The sequence below is a fragment of the Passer domesticus genome, chromosome 23 (genome assembly GCF_036417665.1).
Source record: "Passer domesticus isolate bPasDom1 chromosome 23, bPasDom1.hap1, whole genome shotgun sequence".
NCBI lineage: Eukaryota > Metazoa > Chordata > Aves > Passeriformes > Passeridae > Passer > Passer domesticus.
The window spans coordinates 6,893,548-6,912,738 of NC_087496.1; the positions used below are offsets into that span (position 1 = coordinate 6,893,548).

General features: G+C 64.7%; 3 protein-coding genes across 10 annotated transcripts; 1 reads left to right on the forward strand and 2 right to left on the reverse strand.

The window, feature by feature from the left end:
• Positions 1-22: 22 nt before the first annotated feature.
• On the reverse strand, positions 23-6,495 carry TMPRSS4 (transmembrane serine protease 4). Its single transcript, XM_064397548.1, has 13 exons — positions 6,487-6,495; positions 3,260-3,290; positions 3,066-3,179; positions 2,783-2,935; positions 2,576-2,705; positions 1,865-1,966; positions 1,738-1,778; positions 1,196-1,355; positions 943-1,109; positions 678-773; positions 444-583; positions 169-318; positions 23-34 (listed from the first exon to the last, which is right to left on the reverse strand). Exons 1-13 carry the CDS (start codon positions 6,493-6,495, stop codon positions 23-25), a joined length of 1,305 nt encoding a protein of 434 aa, XP_064253618.1.
• SMIM35 (small integral membrane protein 35) lies at positions 3,857-11,913 on the forward strand. 8 transcript variants are annotated; one of them, XM_064397757.1, is made up of 8 exons: positions 3,864-4,175; positions 6,721-6,764; positions 8,373-8,428; positions 8,777-8,955; positions 10,175-10,265; positions 10,963-11,064; positions 11,195-11,324; positions 11,497-11,913. In XM_064397757.1, the coding sequence occupies exons 4-7, from the start codon at positions 8,940-8,942 to the stop codon at positions 11,298-11,300; spliced, it is 315 nt and encodes a 104-aa protein (XP_064253827.1). In that variant the 5' UTR covers positions 3,864-4,175; positions 6,721-6,764; positions 8,373-8,428; positions 8,777-8,939; the 3' UTR covers positions 11,301-11,324; positions 11,497-11,913. The 8 variants fall into 8 exon arrangements, with proteins under 8 accessions (XP_064253823.1, XP_064253827.1, XP_064253826.1 ...); XM_064397756.1 differs by having other exon boundaries at positions 6,724-6,764; XM_064397753.1 differs by lacking the exon at positions 6,721-6,764 and having other exon boundaries at positions 3,857-3,931; positions 4,066-4,175; positions 8,373-8,955.
• A 1,087-nt stretch (positions 11,914-13,000) lies between these two features.
• On the reverse strand, positions 13,001-16,724 carry IL10RA (interleukin 10 receptor subunit alpha). The gene is made up of 6 exons (XM_064397750.1): positions 16,624-16,724; positions 16,359-16,537; positions 15,943-16,109; positions 15,490-15,640; positions 15,234-15,358; positions 13,001-15,137 (listed from the first exon to the last, which is right to left on the reverse strand). The coding sequence occupies exons 1-6, from the start codon at positions 16,698-16,700 to the stop codon at positions 14,202-14,204; spliced, it is 1,635 nt and encodes a 544-aa protein (XP_064253820.1). The 5' UTR covers positions 16,701-16,724; the 3' UTR covers positions 13,001-14,201.
• Positions 16,725-19,191: the final 2,467 nt, after the last annotated feature.

The following is a 19,191-nucleotide window of genomic DNA, read 5'->3' on the forward strand; positions in this document are numbered from 1 at the left end:
GAGCGACCCGTTCCGGCAGGTCTCAGAGCTCCGACTGCCGGGAGAGAGAGGCACAGAGGGCATTGAAAGCTCTGGAAGGGCATTGGAAGCAAGAGAAAAGCAGCCGTGTCCCTCGGGGGGCGGCTCAGCCGAGGGGGGCTGCCTGCCCCCGGGCGGGGCGGCACTGACCCTGAGCACGGCGTAGATCCAGTCCAGGTAGGCACGGACACTGGTGTAGACGCCGGGTGTGCTGGGGGTGCCGCAGCCCTGGCCCCAGCTGACGATGCCCACGACCTGCCAGTGCCCTCCTGAGTACAGGAGGGGCCCGCCGCTGTCCCCCTGGCAAGGACAGAGCCTCAGATGGCCCCGCAGTGTGACAGCCCCCCAGAAAGGCTCTTCCCTCACAGGAGCCGTGTCACGATGGGTACAGAGCCACCCAGCCCCGTGCCCAGCCCTGGCCCCACCTGGCAGGTGTCCACGCCGCCCTGGGGCAGGCCGGCACACAGCATCCTGTCGGTGACATCGCCGTGGTAGGCGGCCAGGTTACAGCTCTGCTTGTCGATGAGCTCCACCTCGGCCTGCTGCAGCTGCTCCGACAGCTTCCCTGGGGGGCACGGCCTCTCAGAGGGAGCCGGGGCAAGCAGGGAGCCTCTGGCAGGCTGTGCCATGTCCCTGTCACCCCAGGCTGTGGCACTCACCGTGCTCCTCTGTGTAGCCCCAGCCGATCACCCACAGGGGCGTGCCTGGCACCAGCTCTTCATCGAAATAGGGCAGGCAGATGGGCTTGGTGCTGTCTGGAAAGGACATCGAGGGGGGCTCACAGGGCAGGGGGCCAGGCTGGCTGGGGACAGCCACCAGCCGGGCACCCACTGCCAGGCCGGGCATCGCCACCCCAGCCCCGTGCTCAGCGCCAGCAGGGGACACTTGTGCCCGCTGGCCCGGGCAGGGCTTTGCCAGGCCCACCTGAGTCGTGCAGGGGGGAGCGCAGCTTCACCAGGGCGATGTCGTTCTCCTTGGGGGACGCGGGCGTCACCTCGGCCAGGAACACCTTCTCCACGGCGATGGTGGCAGCGCCCGACAGCAGGTCGGAGCCGGCCTTCACACGCCAGCTCTGGATGATGGGGTTGTTCCTGCGCACAGGCAGCGCTGTCACCGCCCATCCGCGGAGCCCGATCCCGCTGGGAATTGCAGGAGATTGCCAGGGGACCGCACTCACTTGAAGCAGTGCGCGGCCGTGAGCACCCAGCCGGGCCCGATGATGCTGCCCCCGCAGATGTGCTCCTTCCTGTACTGCAGGCTCACCTGCCAGGGCCACGCCTCGATGGCAGCCGGGCTGCCCCCCAGCACCCGCGGGGTGCGCACGCTCTGCCCGCAGTCTGTGGGGACACGGGGGGCACGGGGAGCACGGGGGGCACGGGGACAGCAGCGTGCCCAGGGTGCCTCGTCCCCGCCGTGCTGCTGCCACCCCGCACCCCCAGGCTTGCTGGAAGGGGCCCAGCCTCCCCCTGCCTGCTCCAGCCCCCCGGGATAATTAGTTTAATCAGGGTAATTTGCTGGTAGAGGTGAACCCAAGCAGGCAGCCGGGTGAGCCTCCCGTAGGTGTCACACGGCTGGCTTAACGAGGTGAGCAGTAATTAAATCCATCTTTCCTCGTGCAAACACTACAGAACGGGCTTGGGATGGAGCCACACTCCCACGGGCAGTGCCAGCAGAGAGCCCACAGTGCCCACGAGGCCCGGGCACCACCGTGGTACTTACTGGAACAAAAGAGCGACACGACCAGCCCCGAGAGGCATTTCCTGCAGGAGGAAGGAGCAGAGCTGGGTTTGCCTCCTCTGCCAGGCACGGGGCTCCTGCCGGGGCTGGACACACCGTCCCCACTCACCTGCCTGGCTCAAGCACCTGCAGGCTCCCGTTGCTCAGCACCACCTCGCGGGGAGGCAGAGGCTGCCCCGAGCTCACCTCCACGCCCTGGAAGGCTGGGGTGCTGGAAGACACGGGGGGACAGGGCTTCAGGGTTGGGGGAGACAGGCACTGCTGCCTCAGCACCTCAGGAGCCTGGATCCCATAGGGAAAAGGGGTTTCTGTGGGACAGGGGTGCCAAAGTGGGGATGTGACAGCCCTGGAGGGCCCAGGAGCGGGGACAGGAGCAACTGAAGGAGGGGAGAGAATTCCCTGCTCTGCAGGAACTCAGGGGGCTCCTCACTGTTGCATTTGAGACCTGGAAAACGCCAGGTTTGACTCAGTCTGGGCTCCCACAGTGGCTCAAACAGCAGAACCCATCTCGAAAGGGAAGTGCAGGGCCCTGGGCCTCACTCCCAGCTGGGCAGGGCAGGGTGCAGTAGGGGGCATGGAGGCAGAGCAGGAGCAGGGCAGGGTGCCCATGGGCTGTGACAGAGCAGGGCACAGCTCTCTGCTCTCACAGGAGGCTGCCAGGGCTCCGTGCCAGCTCCTGAGGACCCACAGAGTGCTCTGCGTGCTGGGGACGGACTGAAACCATTAGTGCAGAGCTCTGAGTGCTCCACAAGTCAGCAGAGCCCCGCTCCAGAAGAGCTTTTAAGGACGAGGGAAGGTGAAGCAGGGCAGGCAGCTGTACCTGCTGTAGCCCATCTGCTCACAGGCAGCTCTGGCCAGCGCCGGGGTGAAGTGGTCGTGGCACACACAGGACCAGGTGCCAGTGTGGCTCTGGAGCACCTGCAGGATGGATCTGTCTTTGGAAACGCGGGCTGGAGGCAGACACAAAGTCAGCTTTGGCCGCAGCAGCCCAGCCCCCCGAGCTCTGGCGGGGGTGTCCTGCACTCACCCCTGGCTGGTGGCCCCTGGGGGACCCACTGGGGACAGGTGGCCTCGTCCTCGCCCTGCAGGCAGTCCAGCTGCCCGTCGCACACCTGCTTCAGCGGCACCAGCTTCAGGGGCTGCTTGCAGAACAGGTAGTGGTGGTCCAGGTAAATCTTCACTGCAGGGAGAGGGGGGCTCAGTGCCGAGCTCCAGCTCCTGGGCAGGCTTGGGGCTGCCTCGGGGGGGTCAGCAAGGAGCTGGGTCTGTGTTGGCCACAGGGAAGGAGGGGGAGAGATCAGGAGCTGTACCCAGGAAGCCGATGGCGACCAAGCAGGCCAGGGTGAGCACCACGGCCAGGACCAGGATCCCCACCCGCCTGAAGGACTCCGGTGCCCTGGAGGATTTGGGCCTCGTGCGGGGACCTGCAACACAGAGGAGCGTGGCCCTGCATGGCCGGGCTCAGCTGGCACCTCTCGGCTCTCCCAGCTCCCTCGGGTGTTACCTCGGCCGTCGAGCCGCTCCGAGGCCGAGTCCTGCAAAGCAGAGAGGAAAAGCAGTCACGGGGGGAAAGTGGGGGCAGAGAGCAGCTGCAGGGTGGGAGGCCCAGGGTGGTGAGCTCGCAGCCCAGGGATGAGCAGGGAGACAGCCCCCAGCTTCGCCTGAGGTGACTTTAGAGCTGCTGGGAATGGGGCTGGCTTGTCCTGCGGTGACAACGCCCGGCTCTGGGTGACCCAGGGTCACCATAGACACCACCCGTGCAGTTCCAGGAACCGGCTCGCAGTGGCACAGAGTTACTGTCATTAACACACCTGAGGCTTAAAAAGTCACAGGTGTTGCGAAAGAGGCGCTTTCTGATGCGCAGAGCCACCCTGACTCAAAATACACACGCCTGCGGGGCTGCGGCGCCAGGCATGTCACGACGACGGGGACTGTGGCTCCAGCAGGGTCACAAGCGGGTGGCACAGCCCGGGTGCTCCTTCAGGGCTGCAGGAGCACCGGAGGAACCAGCCCGAGCCAGGGGAACCTGCGCTGCCAGGGCGGGGAGGGAGGGAAGGCTGTGCCGCTGCTAAGAGACGGGGTAAACACAGCCGGGGCTGGAGCGGGGCTGACTCAGGCATCGATCCGCTTGAGCTCCTCGGAGTTATCTCGGAATTATCCTCTGAAACAGCTCCTTGTACGAGAAACCCCCGGGGATGGGCGGGCAGTGCTGTGAGGCCGGGCTCGGTGGGTGGGGGTGGGCTGGAGCCCAGAGCCCCCTCGGGAGGGCTCAGGTGGGCTCTGCCGCTGTCTGCTCCGTGGTTTTTCCAGCCGTGCCCCAGAACACCTTTGGGAAGGTGTTCCTGCTGTGCTGAGCCTGCTCCTGCCAGCCCCAGTGAGATCTTCTCTTTGGCTGCTGCTTCTGGGCTCTGCCAGCGCAGGTAAGAGACGATTTCTGCATGAGCAGAGGTAAGGGGGGGTTAAACCCACAGATCCTGGAGGGTTCGGGCTTTGGGAGCCTCTGCTGCCAGTGCTGAGCTCCAGGAGGGTGTTTGTCACACCGGAGGACAGCAGAGGTGCCTGTGCCATGCCAGGCTCAGAGGCCTGGCAGAGCAGCGTGGGGGCACTGGGATGTTCCCAGGTGCCCAGGCCAGGGGAGAGGGGAGCCCTCCGTGCCCGGGTCACTGTGCCAGGGCATGTTCAGCCACGCACACACACCCTTCCAGCAGGGTTTGCAGCAGTGCCAAGCCATTATCCCCGGGCTGGCACACAAAGGCAGGCTGGCTGCCTGAGCCAGGAGCTGCTGCCTCCCTGCAGGGCGGCTGGGGCTGCTGGTTCTGGGAACAAGCAGTGACCTGTGCAGGGCAGGACTGGCTCCTGCCTGGTGCCGTGTGGCCGTGTCCCAGCACGCTGGGGTCTGGCTCCTTGAGGAAACACCAGCAGCCTTCTTCCCCAAGCCAGCCTCAGCTGGCACCCTCTGTGCCAAGTGTGGGCAGCTTGTGCCAAATTCCCCAGCCCTGGACGGGCTCTGGGGTGCAGAGGCTGTTTCCTGGGAGCTGCTGGGAGCAGGAGGGCAGGGTGGGAGCCTGGCTCCTGCATCTCCCAGCTCGCTGCCCTTCCTGAGCCTCCTCTCTGCGGAGAAGGGAAGAGCTCCTGGAGGCCTGGCAGTTTTGGAATGCTGCCCCAACCCCTGCCAGCCCAGGGCACGTGGGGCTGGTCCTTCCTCATGCTGACCTCCTGTGTCACCTGGCCTGGGCCGGGCGCCTCCTGGATAATGGGATCCTAACGGTTCCCAGCGGGAACGGGCCGGCTCGGGGTGGATCCTGCAGGCCCCACTGCAGCAGCACGGCTGTCCCTCTGTCCCCACACTGCCCATGCCTGTCCCCACCACGGTATCCATGGCTAGGATCCTTTCCAAGGCGCAGGTCTGGTGTGGATGCAGATGAGATGGGTGATTATTGGGTTTTGGGGGTTTTTTTGTATTTTCTTCAGTCCATGAACCTCTTCTGTTTCAAAGGGATTCAGAGCTTGCCTCTCCATGACTCCTCTCGAGGCCACCACGAGCAGGAGCAGCATTGGTTAAATCCAAGGCCAGGGAGGGCCGTGCCCACTCCTTTGGAGTGGAGGCACATGATTTCCTGCAGAGCTCCGTGCTACCGTGACTGATTGAGCTCCCTTGCTGCGTTCTCCTGGGGCACTTCATGCCACCATGGCCATGCCAGGCTCCAGCTGTGCCCGTGCCAGCCCAGGAGCCGTGGAGTTCTGCTGAGCCTCTTCCCCCCTTCAGCAGGGGCTGCAGGGTGTGCTGAGCTCCATCAGGGTGTGCTGAGCTCCATCAGGGTGTGCTGCCGGGCTCCATCCCTCCCTCGGGAGCAGGGGGATGTTCCCTCACCAAGCCGAGCTTTGCAGAGCGATCAGACTCCCAGGGTGACTCCTTGGTGGGGATTTACCCCGTGGGTGTGTGCAGACACTGCAGGGAGCGAGCTCCCCACCCTGCAGGGTTGGTGTCCCTCTGTGCTGCTGCTGGAGGGTTTGCAGTGCCCGCTGAGCTTGGTGTGTGCCCTCCAGGGAGGGACTGGGTGCCAGGTGTGTCCCCTGGGCTGAGCAGGGGGCTGGGAGGGCCTTGCTCTGCCCCAGGCAGTGCCCAGGAGTGGGATGGGACCCTTCAGGAGGTCCTGTTCCCCTTGGCATGGGGGGCACTGCCTTGCTTGTCAGCTGCCCGGGCTGGGAGAGGGAAAGGCAGAGCCAGAAATATGGGAGTGAGAGCTTGGGGGGACCCAAGCTCTGTGTCCAGCCAAGGAGGGATGTGGGGAGCAGGGGAAACCCTTCCTTGGCACCCAGGCTCTGTGTGCAGCCACAGAGGGGTGTGGGGAATGGGAAAAACACTTCCTTGGTACCCAAGCTCTCTGTCCAGGCACTGAGGAGTCTCAGGAATGGGGGAAACCCTTCCCTGGCACCCAGGCTCTGTGTCCAGCCATGCAGGGCTGTGAGGAGCAGAGGAAACCCTTCCTTGGCACCCAAGCTCCATGTCCAGCCAAGGAGGGATGTGGCAAGCAGGGGAAACCCTTCCTTGGCACCCAAGCTCTCTGTCCAGCCACTGAGGAGTCTCGGGAACGGGGGAAACCCTTCCTCGGCTGCCGGGGAGCAGCAGTTCCTTGTGCCCGGGCTGCCCCATGCCCTGGGCACCTCCCGGGGCTGGGAGCGCGGCCGGGCACGGGGTGTGCGGGGGGCTGGTGCCCACCCCGGACTCACCATGTCCATCCCGCTCCGGCGGGGTCCGGCAGATGTCCCCGGTGCGGGACACGGGGAGGAGGCTGCGGCTGCCCTGGAGCCGGCCCGCGATGCTCCCGCAGCCCGTGCCCTGCGCTCGGTGCCCACGCCGCGCTCGCACTGGGGCAGCACCGCCCCGGCCCTCCTTAAAACCCACAAGGGGAGTTGTGAAACAGGAATTCTGGTTTGTATTGTAATACAACACCGGTCTATCAGCAGCACCATCACCTGCGGTAATCTCCCGAGCATCTCCACTGCGGGTGAGTCACCTGCGGCGCTGCTGTCACCAAACAGCTTATCAGAAGTGAACGGACTGATTTTTCCTGCTCCTCCTGATGATAAGAGGATCCACGGCCACCCCGCTCTTTGTCCGGCTCTTCCGCGTTGCGCTGGGTTGTTGTCAAAGCCAGCTTGGAGTAGGTGGAGGAGGAAAGGAGGAGAGTTTGAGCCCTGGGTCACTCGGGCTGTGTGTCCCCGCCAGGGCCGGGTCACGGCTGGCAGGGCTGGGGCAGGTGGAAGGGGAGGCAGGGGGTGCCCATGGGTACCCCGAGGGTCTGTGATTATCCGGGAATAACCAGTCCCTCTGGGATGGAGCAGTTTAGCCTGGCAGGATGGGAGGAGGGTGAGGAGGGCAGGAGGCAGTACCCCAGGGGTGAGGGTGGCCCAGGGAGCGGGCTGGGGTCGGGGGGGCTGCTGGCCGCCCTCTGCACGCTGATGCTGGAGCTGCTGGGTGTGCAGGATGTGCCGAGCAGCTAATTACCCCCTTCTCCCGTGGAAATGCTGCTAATTACCCCCTTCAGCTTTCCCAAGGGGCCCTGCTGCTGCCAGAGCACCCACGACCTGCAGCTCCTCAGGGAGCTGTGCCATGGCTGTGCCAGCTCACCGTGGCAGCAGGGGCCCTGCCCGCTCCCCCAGCCTGGCCAGGGGTGCTCCTGTGGCTCTGCAGGTAAGGGGCTCCCTCCCCACTCCCACCCTGAGCATCCAGCCCCTTTTGGAGGTGTGGGCACCTCAGCCCTGGTGGTGCCCGCGGTGCCCAGAGGATGTGGGATGTAGGGTGCCCCCGGAGGCTGCCCGTGGCACATTTCAGCTTGAGAAACCTTTCACGGGCTGCAGCAGCAGGAGCTGGGCTGGCCTTGGCTCCCTGGTGCACCTGGCAGGTCCTGGCAGCCTCCCCAGAGCATCCCGGTGGGAAGGGATGGGAGAGCAACCCGGGAGAGGTGGCACGGAGGGGGCAGCCAGTCCTGCCCTGGGGACCCGGGGCTCTGGGGACACAGCTGGGCTTTGCAGTGCTGTGTCACAGCCTCCGGGGCTTTGCTTCCTGGAGTGTGGCTGTGTTTGCAGCCAGCCGCCCTTCCCTGCTCCCGGAGCCGGGCACGGCACAGGTTTTGGGCATGGCACAGGTTTTGGGCATGGCACAGGTTTCCAGGCATGGCACAGGTTTCCAGGCATGGCACGGGCATGGCACAGGTTTCCAGGCATGGCACATTTCCAGGCATGGCACAGGTTTCCTGGCACTGGGGTCGGGCAGAGGACAGGCCAGGCTGGCCCAGGGCTCTGTGTGACCATCCCAGATCCGCACGGACACATCCCCATCCCTGTGTTCTCCAGGGCAAGGGCGGTGCCAGCCCCCGGGGGCTGCAGCTCCCGCTGTCCCCTCCGTGCCCCCCAGGCATCACCGAGTGCTGGCCTGGGCAGGGCTGCTCAGGGCTGGGCTCCGAGGTGGGGCACGGCAGGGTCAGAGGCTGGGCCTGGCACAGCAGCACCCAGCAGGGAGGAGACGTGCCCGGTTTCCAGCTGTTCAGGGTTACAGCTGTTGGTCACTTTTCCCCGCAGCCACAGCAGGCGGTTTTCCCTCTTGTTACAAACAGGAGCTGATTGCCAAGAGACACTCTGGTTTGGGACTTGGAGACGATCAAGTAGAGCTGTGAGTGCCTCATTTTGGGGTGTCTGACTGGGGGCAGCTGCTGAGGGTCACCCCTGTCCGTCCCTGTCCCCTGGGTGCTGCCTGAGGCGCCCAGCCTGGCTTCTGGTGGCTCTCTGCCCCCTTCCTGGCTGCTGGCCTTGCCTGGAGGTGACAATCAGAGGACACAGCCACTCGGGCACCTTGCCAGAGCTGGGCACACCCGTGTCCAGGCTGTCCCTGTCCCTCGGGCTCCCAGTACTCCCAGTTCAGCCTCTTCCAGCAGCGGGAGGGCAGAGCTGCCCACGCAGGCAGGGCCGTGTGCCCTGGGTCGTGTCTGCTGCAGCTCCTCTGCTTTCTCCTGAGAACCAGTTGGACCAGTGGGCCAGGACTGGTGCCCAGCCTCGCTGCAGGGAGGCAGCCGTGTCACCAGAGACGGGGACAGCCAGGACGTGCCAGGCTCCAGCACAGAGGGCTCAGCAGCAGCTCCAGGCCGGGATAACCGAGAGCAGCTCCCGTGGGACACCAGTGGGACATGGACCCCCGGGCAGGTGAGTGGGGGGTCTTTGCCCCCTCAGGGGGCAGAGGTGGGGGGCTCACGGCACGGGCAGTGCTTTGGTGACCCCCCTCCCTGCTCCCCCGTGGGCTGGGGCTCACTGCTGTGCCCGAGCAGTGCTGCTCAGAGCCATCCCCGGGATGCTCCCGAGGGTGCCAGGGCAGGGACGCCTCCCACGCAGGGCACGGGGCAGGGCCTGGGCACGTCACCCTCCCACGGGCCGTGGGCGTGGGGACGGGGCAGTTTCGGCAGCCGGCTGATTCAGGGAGGCTCTTGTTGCACCACGCAGCTCCTGCCGTGACTCACGGCTCCCGGACCTCGCCCTCACCGGGGGTCCCGCTCGCCCCTGCCCCGGCAGGAAAACCGGCCACCCACGTACCCTGGAGGGCAGGCTGGGAGGGAAAGCAAGGGCAGGGCAGGTCCTGCTCCTCCCGCGAGCCCTGGGAGCTCTGCGGCTGTCTGTCCGTCCCGCCAGGACGCGCTGCGGCCGTGCTCGCTGTGTAAACACCGCCACCACAGGGGAAGTGTCCTCACTCCGCTGGCATCTGCCTAAATTTAGCTGCTCTTAGGTCATCCCTTTCCGCTGTCTCCTCGCCCCCGGTGAATGCCGCACTGAATCCCGAGGCTGTGCCCTCCGCTGGGCAGTGCCCAGAGCCCCGGTGCCCTCCTGGCACAGCCCCGCAGAGCTGCCCGGCAGCAATCGATGCTCGGGGGCTGTGCCGGCTGCGGGGGCACGGATCGGTGCTGGGTTCTGCCAGACCCCGCTCAGGGAGCGCGGGGATGGGCGGTGCGGAGCCCGCACAGGTCCCGCACCGCCCCGTCCGCGCCCCGCCCCAGCCCGGCTGCTGCTCCTGACAAAAACATCCTCTAGAGGGAACTGCCAGCCCAGGGATGGCCCCAGCGCCGCCAGGGAAGGAGCATCGCCCCGCCGGGCCGTGAGCGGCACCAGCAGCGGGCTAAGCACGGCCAGGGCGGCCACCTCCCTGCCGGGGACAGTCCCACCTGGCAGCTCACCTGGGGACAGCGGGGCTCTCCTCGGGGGGCTTTGGGGACAGCAGAACCCTCTGTGCACGCTCCTGGCAGCCCTGCCGGGGGGACAGCCCGTGCTGGAGGGTTGTAGCCCCGCTCCCGGCTGTCCTGGGCCCTGCGGGGACAATCGGGACCCCCGCCCCCCCCAGGTCTGTCTCAGAGCCCCTCCCCGCTCTGCTTTGCAGGACAAGAGCCCCTCAAGGTGATCGGGGTCGTCCTGGGCATCGGGCTGGCCCTGCTCTTCCTGGCCAGTTTTGGCTACACCTTCATCCGCTGGTACCGGCGGGGCCGCGGGCAGCGGCGTGAGTGGGACAGGGGACAGGGGACAGGGGACAGGGCAGGGGACAGGGGACAGGGCAGGGGACAGGGGACAGGGGACAGAGCAGGGGACAGGGCAGGGGACAGGGGACAGGGCAGGGGACAGGGGACAGGGGACAGGGGACAGGGGACAGGGCAGGGGACAGGGGACAGAGCAGGGGGCAGGGGACAGAGCAGGGGGCAGGGGACAGGGCAGGGGACAGGGGACAGGGGACAGGGCAGGGGACAGGATAGAGGACAGGGGGACACAGAAGGGGACAGGGCAGGGGACAGGGGACAGGGGACAGGAGACAGGGGGACAGAGGGACAGAGCTGGGGACAGGGCAGGGGAAGGGCAGAGGACAGGGCAGGGGACAGGGAAGGGGACAGAGCAGGGCAGGGGAGAGGGAGACAGGGCAGGGGACAGGGCAGAGGACAGGGTGGGGGACAGGGGGACAGGGCAGGGAACAGGGTGACAGGGCAGGGGACAGGACAGGGGGTAGGGGGGCAGAGGAACAGGGCAGGGGACAGAGGGGCTCAGAGCACAGGGCCAGGGCTGTGGGGAACATGGGGGATGGAACCCCAGGTGCAGGGGGCTGGGGGCACTCTGAGGTGAGGAGGGGGATGCACAGCGATGTCCTGCTGCTGTCCTGCTGCCTGTCCTGCCTGTCCCCAGCCTGCCACTCACGGCAAAGCAAAGGGGGGCCCTGACACCCCTCCCTCCTCTCCCTCGTGCCTCCCCAGGGCCTGACTTTGTCTTCAGCCTGTACCACTCGCGGTGAGTGACACCCCGGGGGGACCAGGCACAGCTCTCCTTGTGCCGAGGTGCCACAGCCCCTCCCTGCCCAGTCCTGCTGCTGGCAGGGGCTGGGCTGGGCAGCGTGGTGACCCCCCTGCTGTCCCTGCAGCGGGCTGGGGTCGGTGGCACTGGAGCTGGTGCCCCCGTTCAGCATCAGCGGCTCGCTGGGCACCTCGGGCACTGGCTACGAGCCCTTCCACAAGCAGAGGCCGTGAGGTGGCAGCTGGGCTGCTGGGCAGGTAGGAAGGACATCCCCTCGTCCCCCTGCCCCCCAGTGCTGTGCTCCTGGAGCCCCTGGCCACCACAGCTTTCCTCAGGGCAGTGCCCAGGTTTTTCAGCACAAGCCCTGCCCATGGCTCTGGCCCTTCAGAGGCTTTCCCTGAGCTCTGGGTTGGGTTTTTCCCCTCACAGGCTTTGGTTGTGCTTCCTTCCCTGCTGTCCTGGCATGGGACGTGTGGCTGGGCACAGAGGGATGGGGCTGGAGCTCGGGTGCTCTTGCAGAGCTTCCTCTCCCTGCCTCTTACTCTCAGCCCAGCCCCAACAGAAAAAGCAACCAAAACTGCCTGGGGGAATTCCTCCGTTTTCACTTCTGTAAGAAACAGCCCCTGAAATTGTTGGATTCCAACCGAAATGGAAAGGGCGCAGTTTCTGTTGCTAAAAAAACTTCCCAGAATCACAGAGTCCTTGGGGCTGGAAGGGACCTCTGGGACCACCTGGTGCCCAAGGTGACCTGGAGCAGGTGACACAGGAACACCCAGGTGGGTTTGGAGCATCTCCAGAGAGGGAAACTCCACAATTCCCGGGCATCTCCTCCATCTGCAGTTCTCAGGCACAGGAGGTGCCTGGAACAGCACGGGGCTTGGCATGGAGGAAGGGGATGCAGCTTATCCCAGGATTCCTCAACATCCTGGAGAAAACAGCCACGTTCCCCACGGCTCAGAGGCCTCGGAGCTCCTGCACACCCAGAGAGCTGGCAGCAGGCTGTTCCTTGGGGAAGCGGCTGAGGAGGAGCTCAGAACTGGCTGATTGGATTTCTGCAACTTCGGAAAACACCGCGGGGAAATGGGAAATCTGTCTCAGTCTTCCTCCTCCATCCACCAACATGGAAGCTGGTTCTCCACACTCCCCGTGCAAGGAGACGCCTCAGAAAGCCCCTGTGGAAGTTCCTCCTGGATTTTTAGGGCCAGTTGCCTTCGGTCCCAGCAGAACAAGTGGCTGTGGAAGATCCTGGAGCGCAGGAACAGCCGTGGGGAGGTTCTGTGGTCACAGAGAGGGGCCCTGCTTGGCCAGCAGGGCTGGAGGGGGCCTTGGGATTCATTTCTTTGCAAGTTTCTCTCAGAAGAAAAAGAAAAACTCACGAGAGCCACGTGTGTAGGACAGAGTGGGATTTCCAGGGCGTCAGAGGGAGCAGCTCTGCTCTCGGCCATCGAAGCTAAACCCTGTGGTCTGCAGCTTTCTCCGGGCTGGAAGGAGATCTCTGCCTGCCCAGGAGAGGGGGAAATGCCATCTCCCGGGGGCTGGGAGCCCTCTGTGGTGAGCAGGAGCCAGCAGAGCCCTGCGTGACACAGGATCCGCCCGTGGGGCCCGACGTCAGCGGCGTTTAAAAGAAAAACAACAAAAAAAGCGTCATGCTTTTGATGACTCTGATTTCCAGAGGAAGTTGAGAGAAAAAAAAAGAAAGCAAAAAGTTCTAGCCCCCAAGTTACGCAGAGGCAGAAGAGATGGGGCCAGTGGAGGGGCAGGAGGAGGCTCCCAGTGCCCTCCACATCCCCGTGGGATGCAGGGCTGGATCTCACGTGGGAGATGTAAGAGGAGGAAACGCAGCAAGGGTCAGCCCCCTCCTCCTCCCCGCGCTGGAAAGGCTGAAAATAAACCCCAAACCCTTCACCAGAAAACCACGTTCCCCGAGGAGAGTTTCCACCAGCAGTTTTACTTCCCACCCTGAAGGTTCCTGGAAATGGAGTGACTTTTGGAAAAACTTCCTTCACACCTGGAGGGTGACCCAGGGCTGGGGCTCGTCCTGTTTCCGCCCTGATGACAGCTGGTCACAGCATCACAGCATCAATTTGTTGGGAAAAGGCCTCTGAGATCATGGAGCCCAACCTGTGGCTGAGCACCGCGTGGCTGAGCAGAGCCCTGACTGTTTTCTTTCCTCCCCACCGGGTTGGATTTGTCCTCCTTGGACAAATGGGGTGGGCATCCCTGTGGGATCGCTGGGAGCAGCCCAGCTCCTTTTCCCTGCTGCTCCTGTGGTGATTGCCCCCACAAATTCCCCAGGAGCTCCTGGAGAGTGGCTTGGTTCTCCTTTTCCCAGCTGTGATGTGGAAAGGCTCCTCCCCACACGAGGCAAAGGCTCATTGCCCCGTGCTGATGGGGAACGTCCAAATGTGGAAACAGGAAGCTCAGCTTGGCCTTGGGAGAGGATGGACAGACAAAAGGATGAAATAAATAACACCACGTCCTTTCTGTATTTACAAATGAAACAAAATAAATAACGTCTGCGTCCCACAGTGGCAGAGCACAGACCATAGTGTGGGTGGGGCTGCCCTGGCTCGTGCTGGGCTCTGGGTGCATCCCAAATCCTGCCCTGGGGCTCTCCCAGAGGGGCTGGGTGCCGAGGGGTCTCTGTAGGGTCAGCAGAGTCTCTTGGTCCATCCACGTGGGGCCGGGCAGGGCAGGAGCCCCGAGCTGCCAGCAGCAGGGAGCTGGTGCCAGCCTGCCCTGTGCCCGCAGTGTTGTGAAAGGCTGGGATTGACACCAGCACGGGGACGCCAGCACAGCTGGCCGGGCAAGGGGAAGTGAAGCACGGGACCAGCCCAGCCCCAAGGGGGGCCCTGCACCCCGTGCTGGGCGCTGAGGAGGGCATGGGGTGCAGAGGTGTCCTGGGTGGCACAAGGAGGTCGGGACGAGCCCCTCCAGCACAGCCCATCCCTGCTCCCGTTAGCTGGGGATGCTGGAGGGGTGCCCACAGCAGGACGAGGGCACAGCAGCCCCGCGGCGGCTGAGCTGGTGCTCCTGGGCCTGGCAGCGTGGGCATTCAGGGTCAGGAGTAGCTTATCCAGTGGCAGACGAGGTAGTTGGGTCAGAGCACGGGGCTGGTGGCCCCCGGGCGCGCGTCACAGGCGGCTGTCCTTGCTGTCCCCGCTGAGCTGGCCCAGGGGCACGGTGGGCAGGGTGATCCAGCTGGGGCTGAGGCTGGGGGGCAGCAGCGTCCCCAGGAGGGCAGCGTTGTCGTTGCTGAAGAGGTTCAGGTCGAAGGCAGTTCTCAGATCAGGGCTGCCTTTGCAGGTCACCGGAGCACCCGGGGCTGCCCAGCTCAGCAGGGTGGGCGCTGGGGGCCCCGCCTGGCTGGGGAAGTCGCAGGCAGGGGCTCCCCAAGGAGCCAGGTCCTGTGTGAGGGCATGCTCGGGGGAGCACTGCTTCAGATACCCTTGGGACACGGCCAGCTCGGGGCACTCCATGTCCAGCGCGGTGTCGCTGCTGCCCGGGCCCTGCACGGAGCCTGCCCAGCCCGAGGGGGGCTCTGCCTCCCCCGGGCCCCTCTCTGGCTCCACGGTGCCCTTGGATTGCTGCAGGTACCCCCGGAATTCCAGCTCTGCCTGGCTGGTGCCAGGGCACAGCCCTGGGCTGGCGTTGGCGCTGCCAGAGGAGCAGGCAGCAGCAGGGCAGGGGCTCTCCAAGCCCACCCCGCTGTCCTCAGCCGTGGGCAGCTGCTGCCTGTAGCCCTGGGGCTGGGGGTCCGCGGAGCAGCTCAGGGAGGAGGAGGATGAGGATGAGGAGGAGGAAGGGAGGTGCAGGCAGATGCCGCTGTCGGTGCTGGTGCCGCTGCTGTCTCTGCTCCCCGTGGGTCCCAGCAGGTCCTTGGGCCACGCTGGGAGCTTCCAGCCCTGCTCCAGGGGCAGCTGGGCCGTGCTGGTGCTGCCGTCAGGGCTGCTGCCCGGCTGGGGCTCCTTCTGCCACAGGAAGAGCTGCTGGACGGGGTCTGCATCCAGGCTGCCCCAGGAGGGGGGCTCATGCTCCCCCCAGAGCGAGCTCTGCTTCATGAGGGACTTCTGGGAGGGAGAGGAAGAGGAGAGTGAGCTGTGCTTCATCCCTGGCTGGTGCCTGCCTCTCCCAGCCTGGCCCCAGGGGCACTGTCCCTGCCTTACCAGGGCAGATGGTGTCCTCACGGGTTTCCTGGTGTAGGTACACACCAGCAGAGCCCCCAGGAGGCCCAGCAGGGACAGGATGATGAAGGAGGAGCTGAGGATGTCCGGGAGAAGCTCCGCACTCCCTGCAAGAGAGGACGTGACCAGGTGAGGGGATTCCTCAGCACCCAGAGCCTGCCCTGGCGTGGACCCCCACGCTCCCAGGAGGCTGGGGGGGTCAGCATGCCGTGGTTCCCCCTTCCCTGGCCCCACTTACTGTCCCTGTGGCCGGTGGTGACGCACTGCTCGCCCGAGCGCGCGGCGGGGACGGCCCAGCTGGCCAGGCTGGGCTCCACGCTCAGGCAGTACTCTGTGAGCCAGAACAGCTCGCCGATGCTGAACTCGGTGCTGTTCTTCACCACGGTGATCTGCAACAAACAGCACGGGCTGGAACCTGGGAGCACCCAGCTCCTGCTTCCCTCCCTCCTCCTCCTCTGTCCCCTGGGAAAGTCCCCAGGTTGTGGTGCGATCATGATGACAGCAGCTAGATCCAAAATCCCCACTGGGGCTGGAAAACTCTGCCATAAAACACGCAGAGAAGCCTCTCCGTGCTGCTGTGGCTGTGAGAAAGCTCAGCATTTACTCCCACAGACAGCCCTGCCTTAACAACCTGGTTTTCCCCTTGAGCAGGGACAGAGGGGGACAGCGCGGGAGCAGCAGCTGGTCTCACCGTGTGGTTGTCCCGTGTCCTCCTGAGGTGCACGTGGCAGCGGGTCATTTCCTTCAGGAAGTCGCTGTACTCCAGGCTGCTGTTCCCGGAGCGGAGCAGCAGCTGCAGCCGCACCTGGATGGAGTTGCCCACCACGGAGAGGCTCTGGCCGGCCAGGTGAAGGCCAGCTGGAAGCAGAACAGTCACACAGCAGGTCAGGGCTGTTTCCTGCTCACAGCTCGCAGCCCCTGCAGCAGCAGACTGAGCTGTGACCGTCCCACCCATCCCTGGGCTGCCCCATCCCCCTGCACGCCCCCCTGCCCTCCAGCAAGGCGTGGAGGGAAATATCCCAGCTCTCATTCCTCCCACAGCTCTTTCCAAGCAGCTCAGCACCCCGACCCCAGCTCCAGCACAGGCTGGAGAAGAGCCCAAGCCACCTTGCTGCGGGAAGAAGCTGCCGGTCTTTTCCCAGGAGGACGTGCTGTTCCCGGCCACGGCCCTGACCCGCGCGTGGTAGCGCTGCTTCGGGTCCGGGGTGTAGTGCGTGAGGTCACAGGAGTGCTCCGAGGTGTTGCTGCACTCTGGGATGGCTGTCCAGGGGATTCTGGAGCCGTAGCTGTGGGGAGAGGCAGCAGGGGTGAGCCGAGGGCTGGGCTCAGCGCTGGGCAGGGTGGGACGTGGGTTCCCCTGGCTGCTACTCACACTATGTACTCCACGTCGTAGCTGGCGTTGCTGGGGCAGCCGTGCCCCGGCTCCCACCTCAGCAGGTTCCTCCCCATCTCCACGGCAAAGCGCACGGAGCGGGGCCCAGCCAGCTCCTCACCTGTGGGGCACACGCTGAGCTCAGGGGGGCTGCACAGCCCCGTCCCACCTCAGCCCCAGGAGCCTTGGGGGCCTCCTGCAGCACCACCCGTGACGTGACAGCGCTGACCACCCAAAACGTGCAAGCCTTTGCCCAGATTTCTCTCTCCAGTTTCCAGGATTTGCTCAGCCCCCTCTTCTCCTTCCTCTTTCTTTTTTTGGGACAGCCCAGCTGGGGTTTCTTGGTGTTTTCAGCCCCAGGAAAGGAGCTGTCTTTGCGTCCCCCATCCCCTGCCGTTCGCCACCAGCTCTGTTTGGACTCGGCTTTCCTGTTTTGCTCATCTGCTGCCTGGGTGAAACCAGACTTTTCACACCTCCCGCCTGACCTCGGCGTTGTCACCTGGCAGAAAAGCCCCGCTGATGACATCTGCCACCTTTCCCTTGCAGGTGTCCCTGGCAGCTGCTGCCTGCTGGCAAACCCCCAGCGCAGCGCTGTGTCCCCAGTGCCCGTGGCCCCTCACGGTGACACCAGTGGGGACAAGCCAGGCTGGAGCCTTTTTCTCCCAACCAGCAGTGAAAGGCGAGCAGTGAGCAGGGAGCCCTGGCCATGCCCCTCTCCCAAGCGCTGATCTGAGGGCTGAGCACCCACCAAAGGTGTCCAGGCTGCGTCCCCAATCTCATCCCCCATCCCAAGCATCCCACCCCGAGCTGTGAGGCTCAGCCCTGGCCACAGGGAGATGAAAACCATCAGGAGAGACTCACCGTGCGTGGGGCAGGCGAGGAGCAGCGCCAGGCACAGCGCCAGGGCGGTGGCAGAGGGGACCATGGCATCCTCCGCGGCCGCAGGGCGAGCGGGGCCGGGCTGTGCCCCGGCGGCGGCCGAGCGCTCGTTTTTCCCCCGGGGGCTGGCCCAGTGACGTCTCGGAGGCGTTCAAACAGCGCCAGGAAAGTCACCGAGCAGTCACTTCCACTTCTCTTCGCTGTCCACCCACTCAGCCCCAGGCAAAGCCTCAGCCTGGGCTGGGCTTTCCGACAGAGCTGGGGAGGAACAGTTCTGGGGCTTTTCTGAGCAAAGCTGGGCCGTGCTGAGAAAGGCAAGTAGAGTAAGGGGTGTCTCTGCCCTTGCCGCTTTGTTGTGAAATGAGATGTTAGAAGCACGGCGCAGGTGAGTGTCAGCACCGAGGTGACCTGGCACAGGGGCTTTCCTGAGCACAGCACCGTGTCCTGTCCTGAACCAGCTGAATCCAGCCAGGTTCTGACAGCCCTGGAGCCCCACGAGGGGGTTCTGACTTTCCTTCCCTTTAGGCTCAGCCTGCAATTCCCTTCTCTCCATTTCTGGGGCTGAGTGAGAACCTCTGGGCTATCCTGTGTCCTGCAACACCCTCACACAGGAGTGACACTGATTTCCAGTGTGACACGGGGCTGCCACTGTCCCCAGGGCTCTGGTGGCCCCCCAGGTCAGTCTGTGACCCCATGGCTGTGGGGTGTGCCCACGGTGCTGTCCTGCCTGTGTGCTGGTGCCGGGACCTGAATCGCCACCAGCAAACTGTGCGAGTGCTCTGCTTTGCCTCAGAGCTTGCTTGAGGGCTTTCCTGGGGCCCTCATGTGATGGAGAGTGATTTTCCTCAAAAAGAGGAATTTCCCCACGGGGGAATTAGTGGAAAGAACACAGACAAAAAGAGCAAGAGAAACCAAAAGTGCCGTGGACGGAGTCAGAGCATCACGGTGGGCACAGACAGGCAGAGTGCTCTTTGAAGAACCATCCTAAAGGCCTGAAGTGGGAGATTTCTCGTGTTTTCCCTGCCTTGTCCTCCTGATGAAGGCCAGGAGCTGCCACAGACTCGCAGCCTGGCAGGAGCACGAGCAGCAGATCCCCCCCTGCCCTGGGTTTATCCCCACCCAGGGCAGAGCACTGATGTCCTGCCCCTCTGCTCTTGGCCCCCGAGGCACAGCTGGCAGCCACGAGCTGAGGAGCCCCGAGATGAGGCACGGCCAGTCCCACACAAAGCCACAGGCTGTCTTCTGTGGAAGCCACGACAACGAAAAGCAGCGGGAGCAGAAGGCAGGAAAGTGGGAGTTGTGTGGAAGAGGCACGGTGGGGCTGGCCCCGCGGTTCAGAGAACAGGAGAAGTGGTTGGCAATTTAGAGGAAAGCGAAAGAGGCTGAGGAGGAACGAGAGTTCTGCAGAATGCTTGGATGGCCAGGGCCACTCGGGCTCTGCAGGGAGGGCACGGCCAGGGGCCACGGGAGAGGCTGCTGAGGGGACAGCGAGAGCTGGGGGGATGTGGCTGACCCTGAAATGGACACACCACGGAGAAACCCAGCCCAGGAGCAGCCCGGGCTGTGCATTTCCCTCCCTGCTGTGCCTCAGGAAGCTTTCCCAGGGTGACAGCAGGGTCAGGCAGGTGGTGCAGGGCAGGGATGGCCCCGGAGGGCTGGTTCTGCACAGCCCTGCCGCAGGACAGAGCA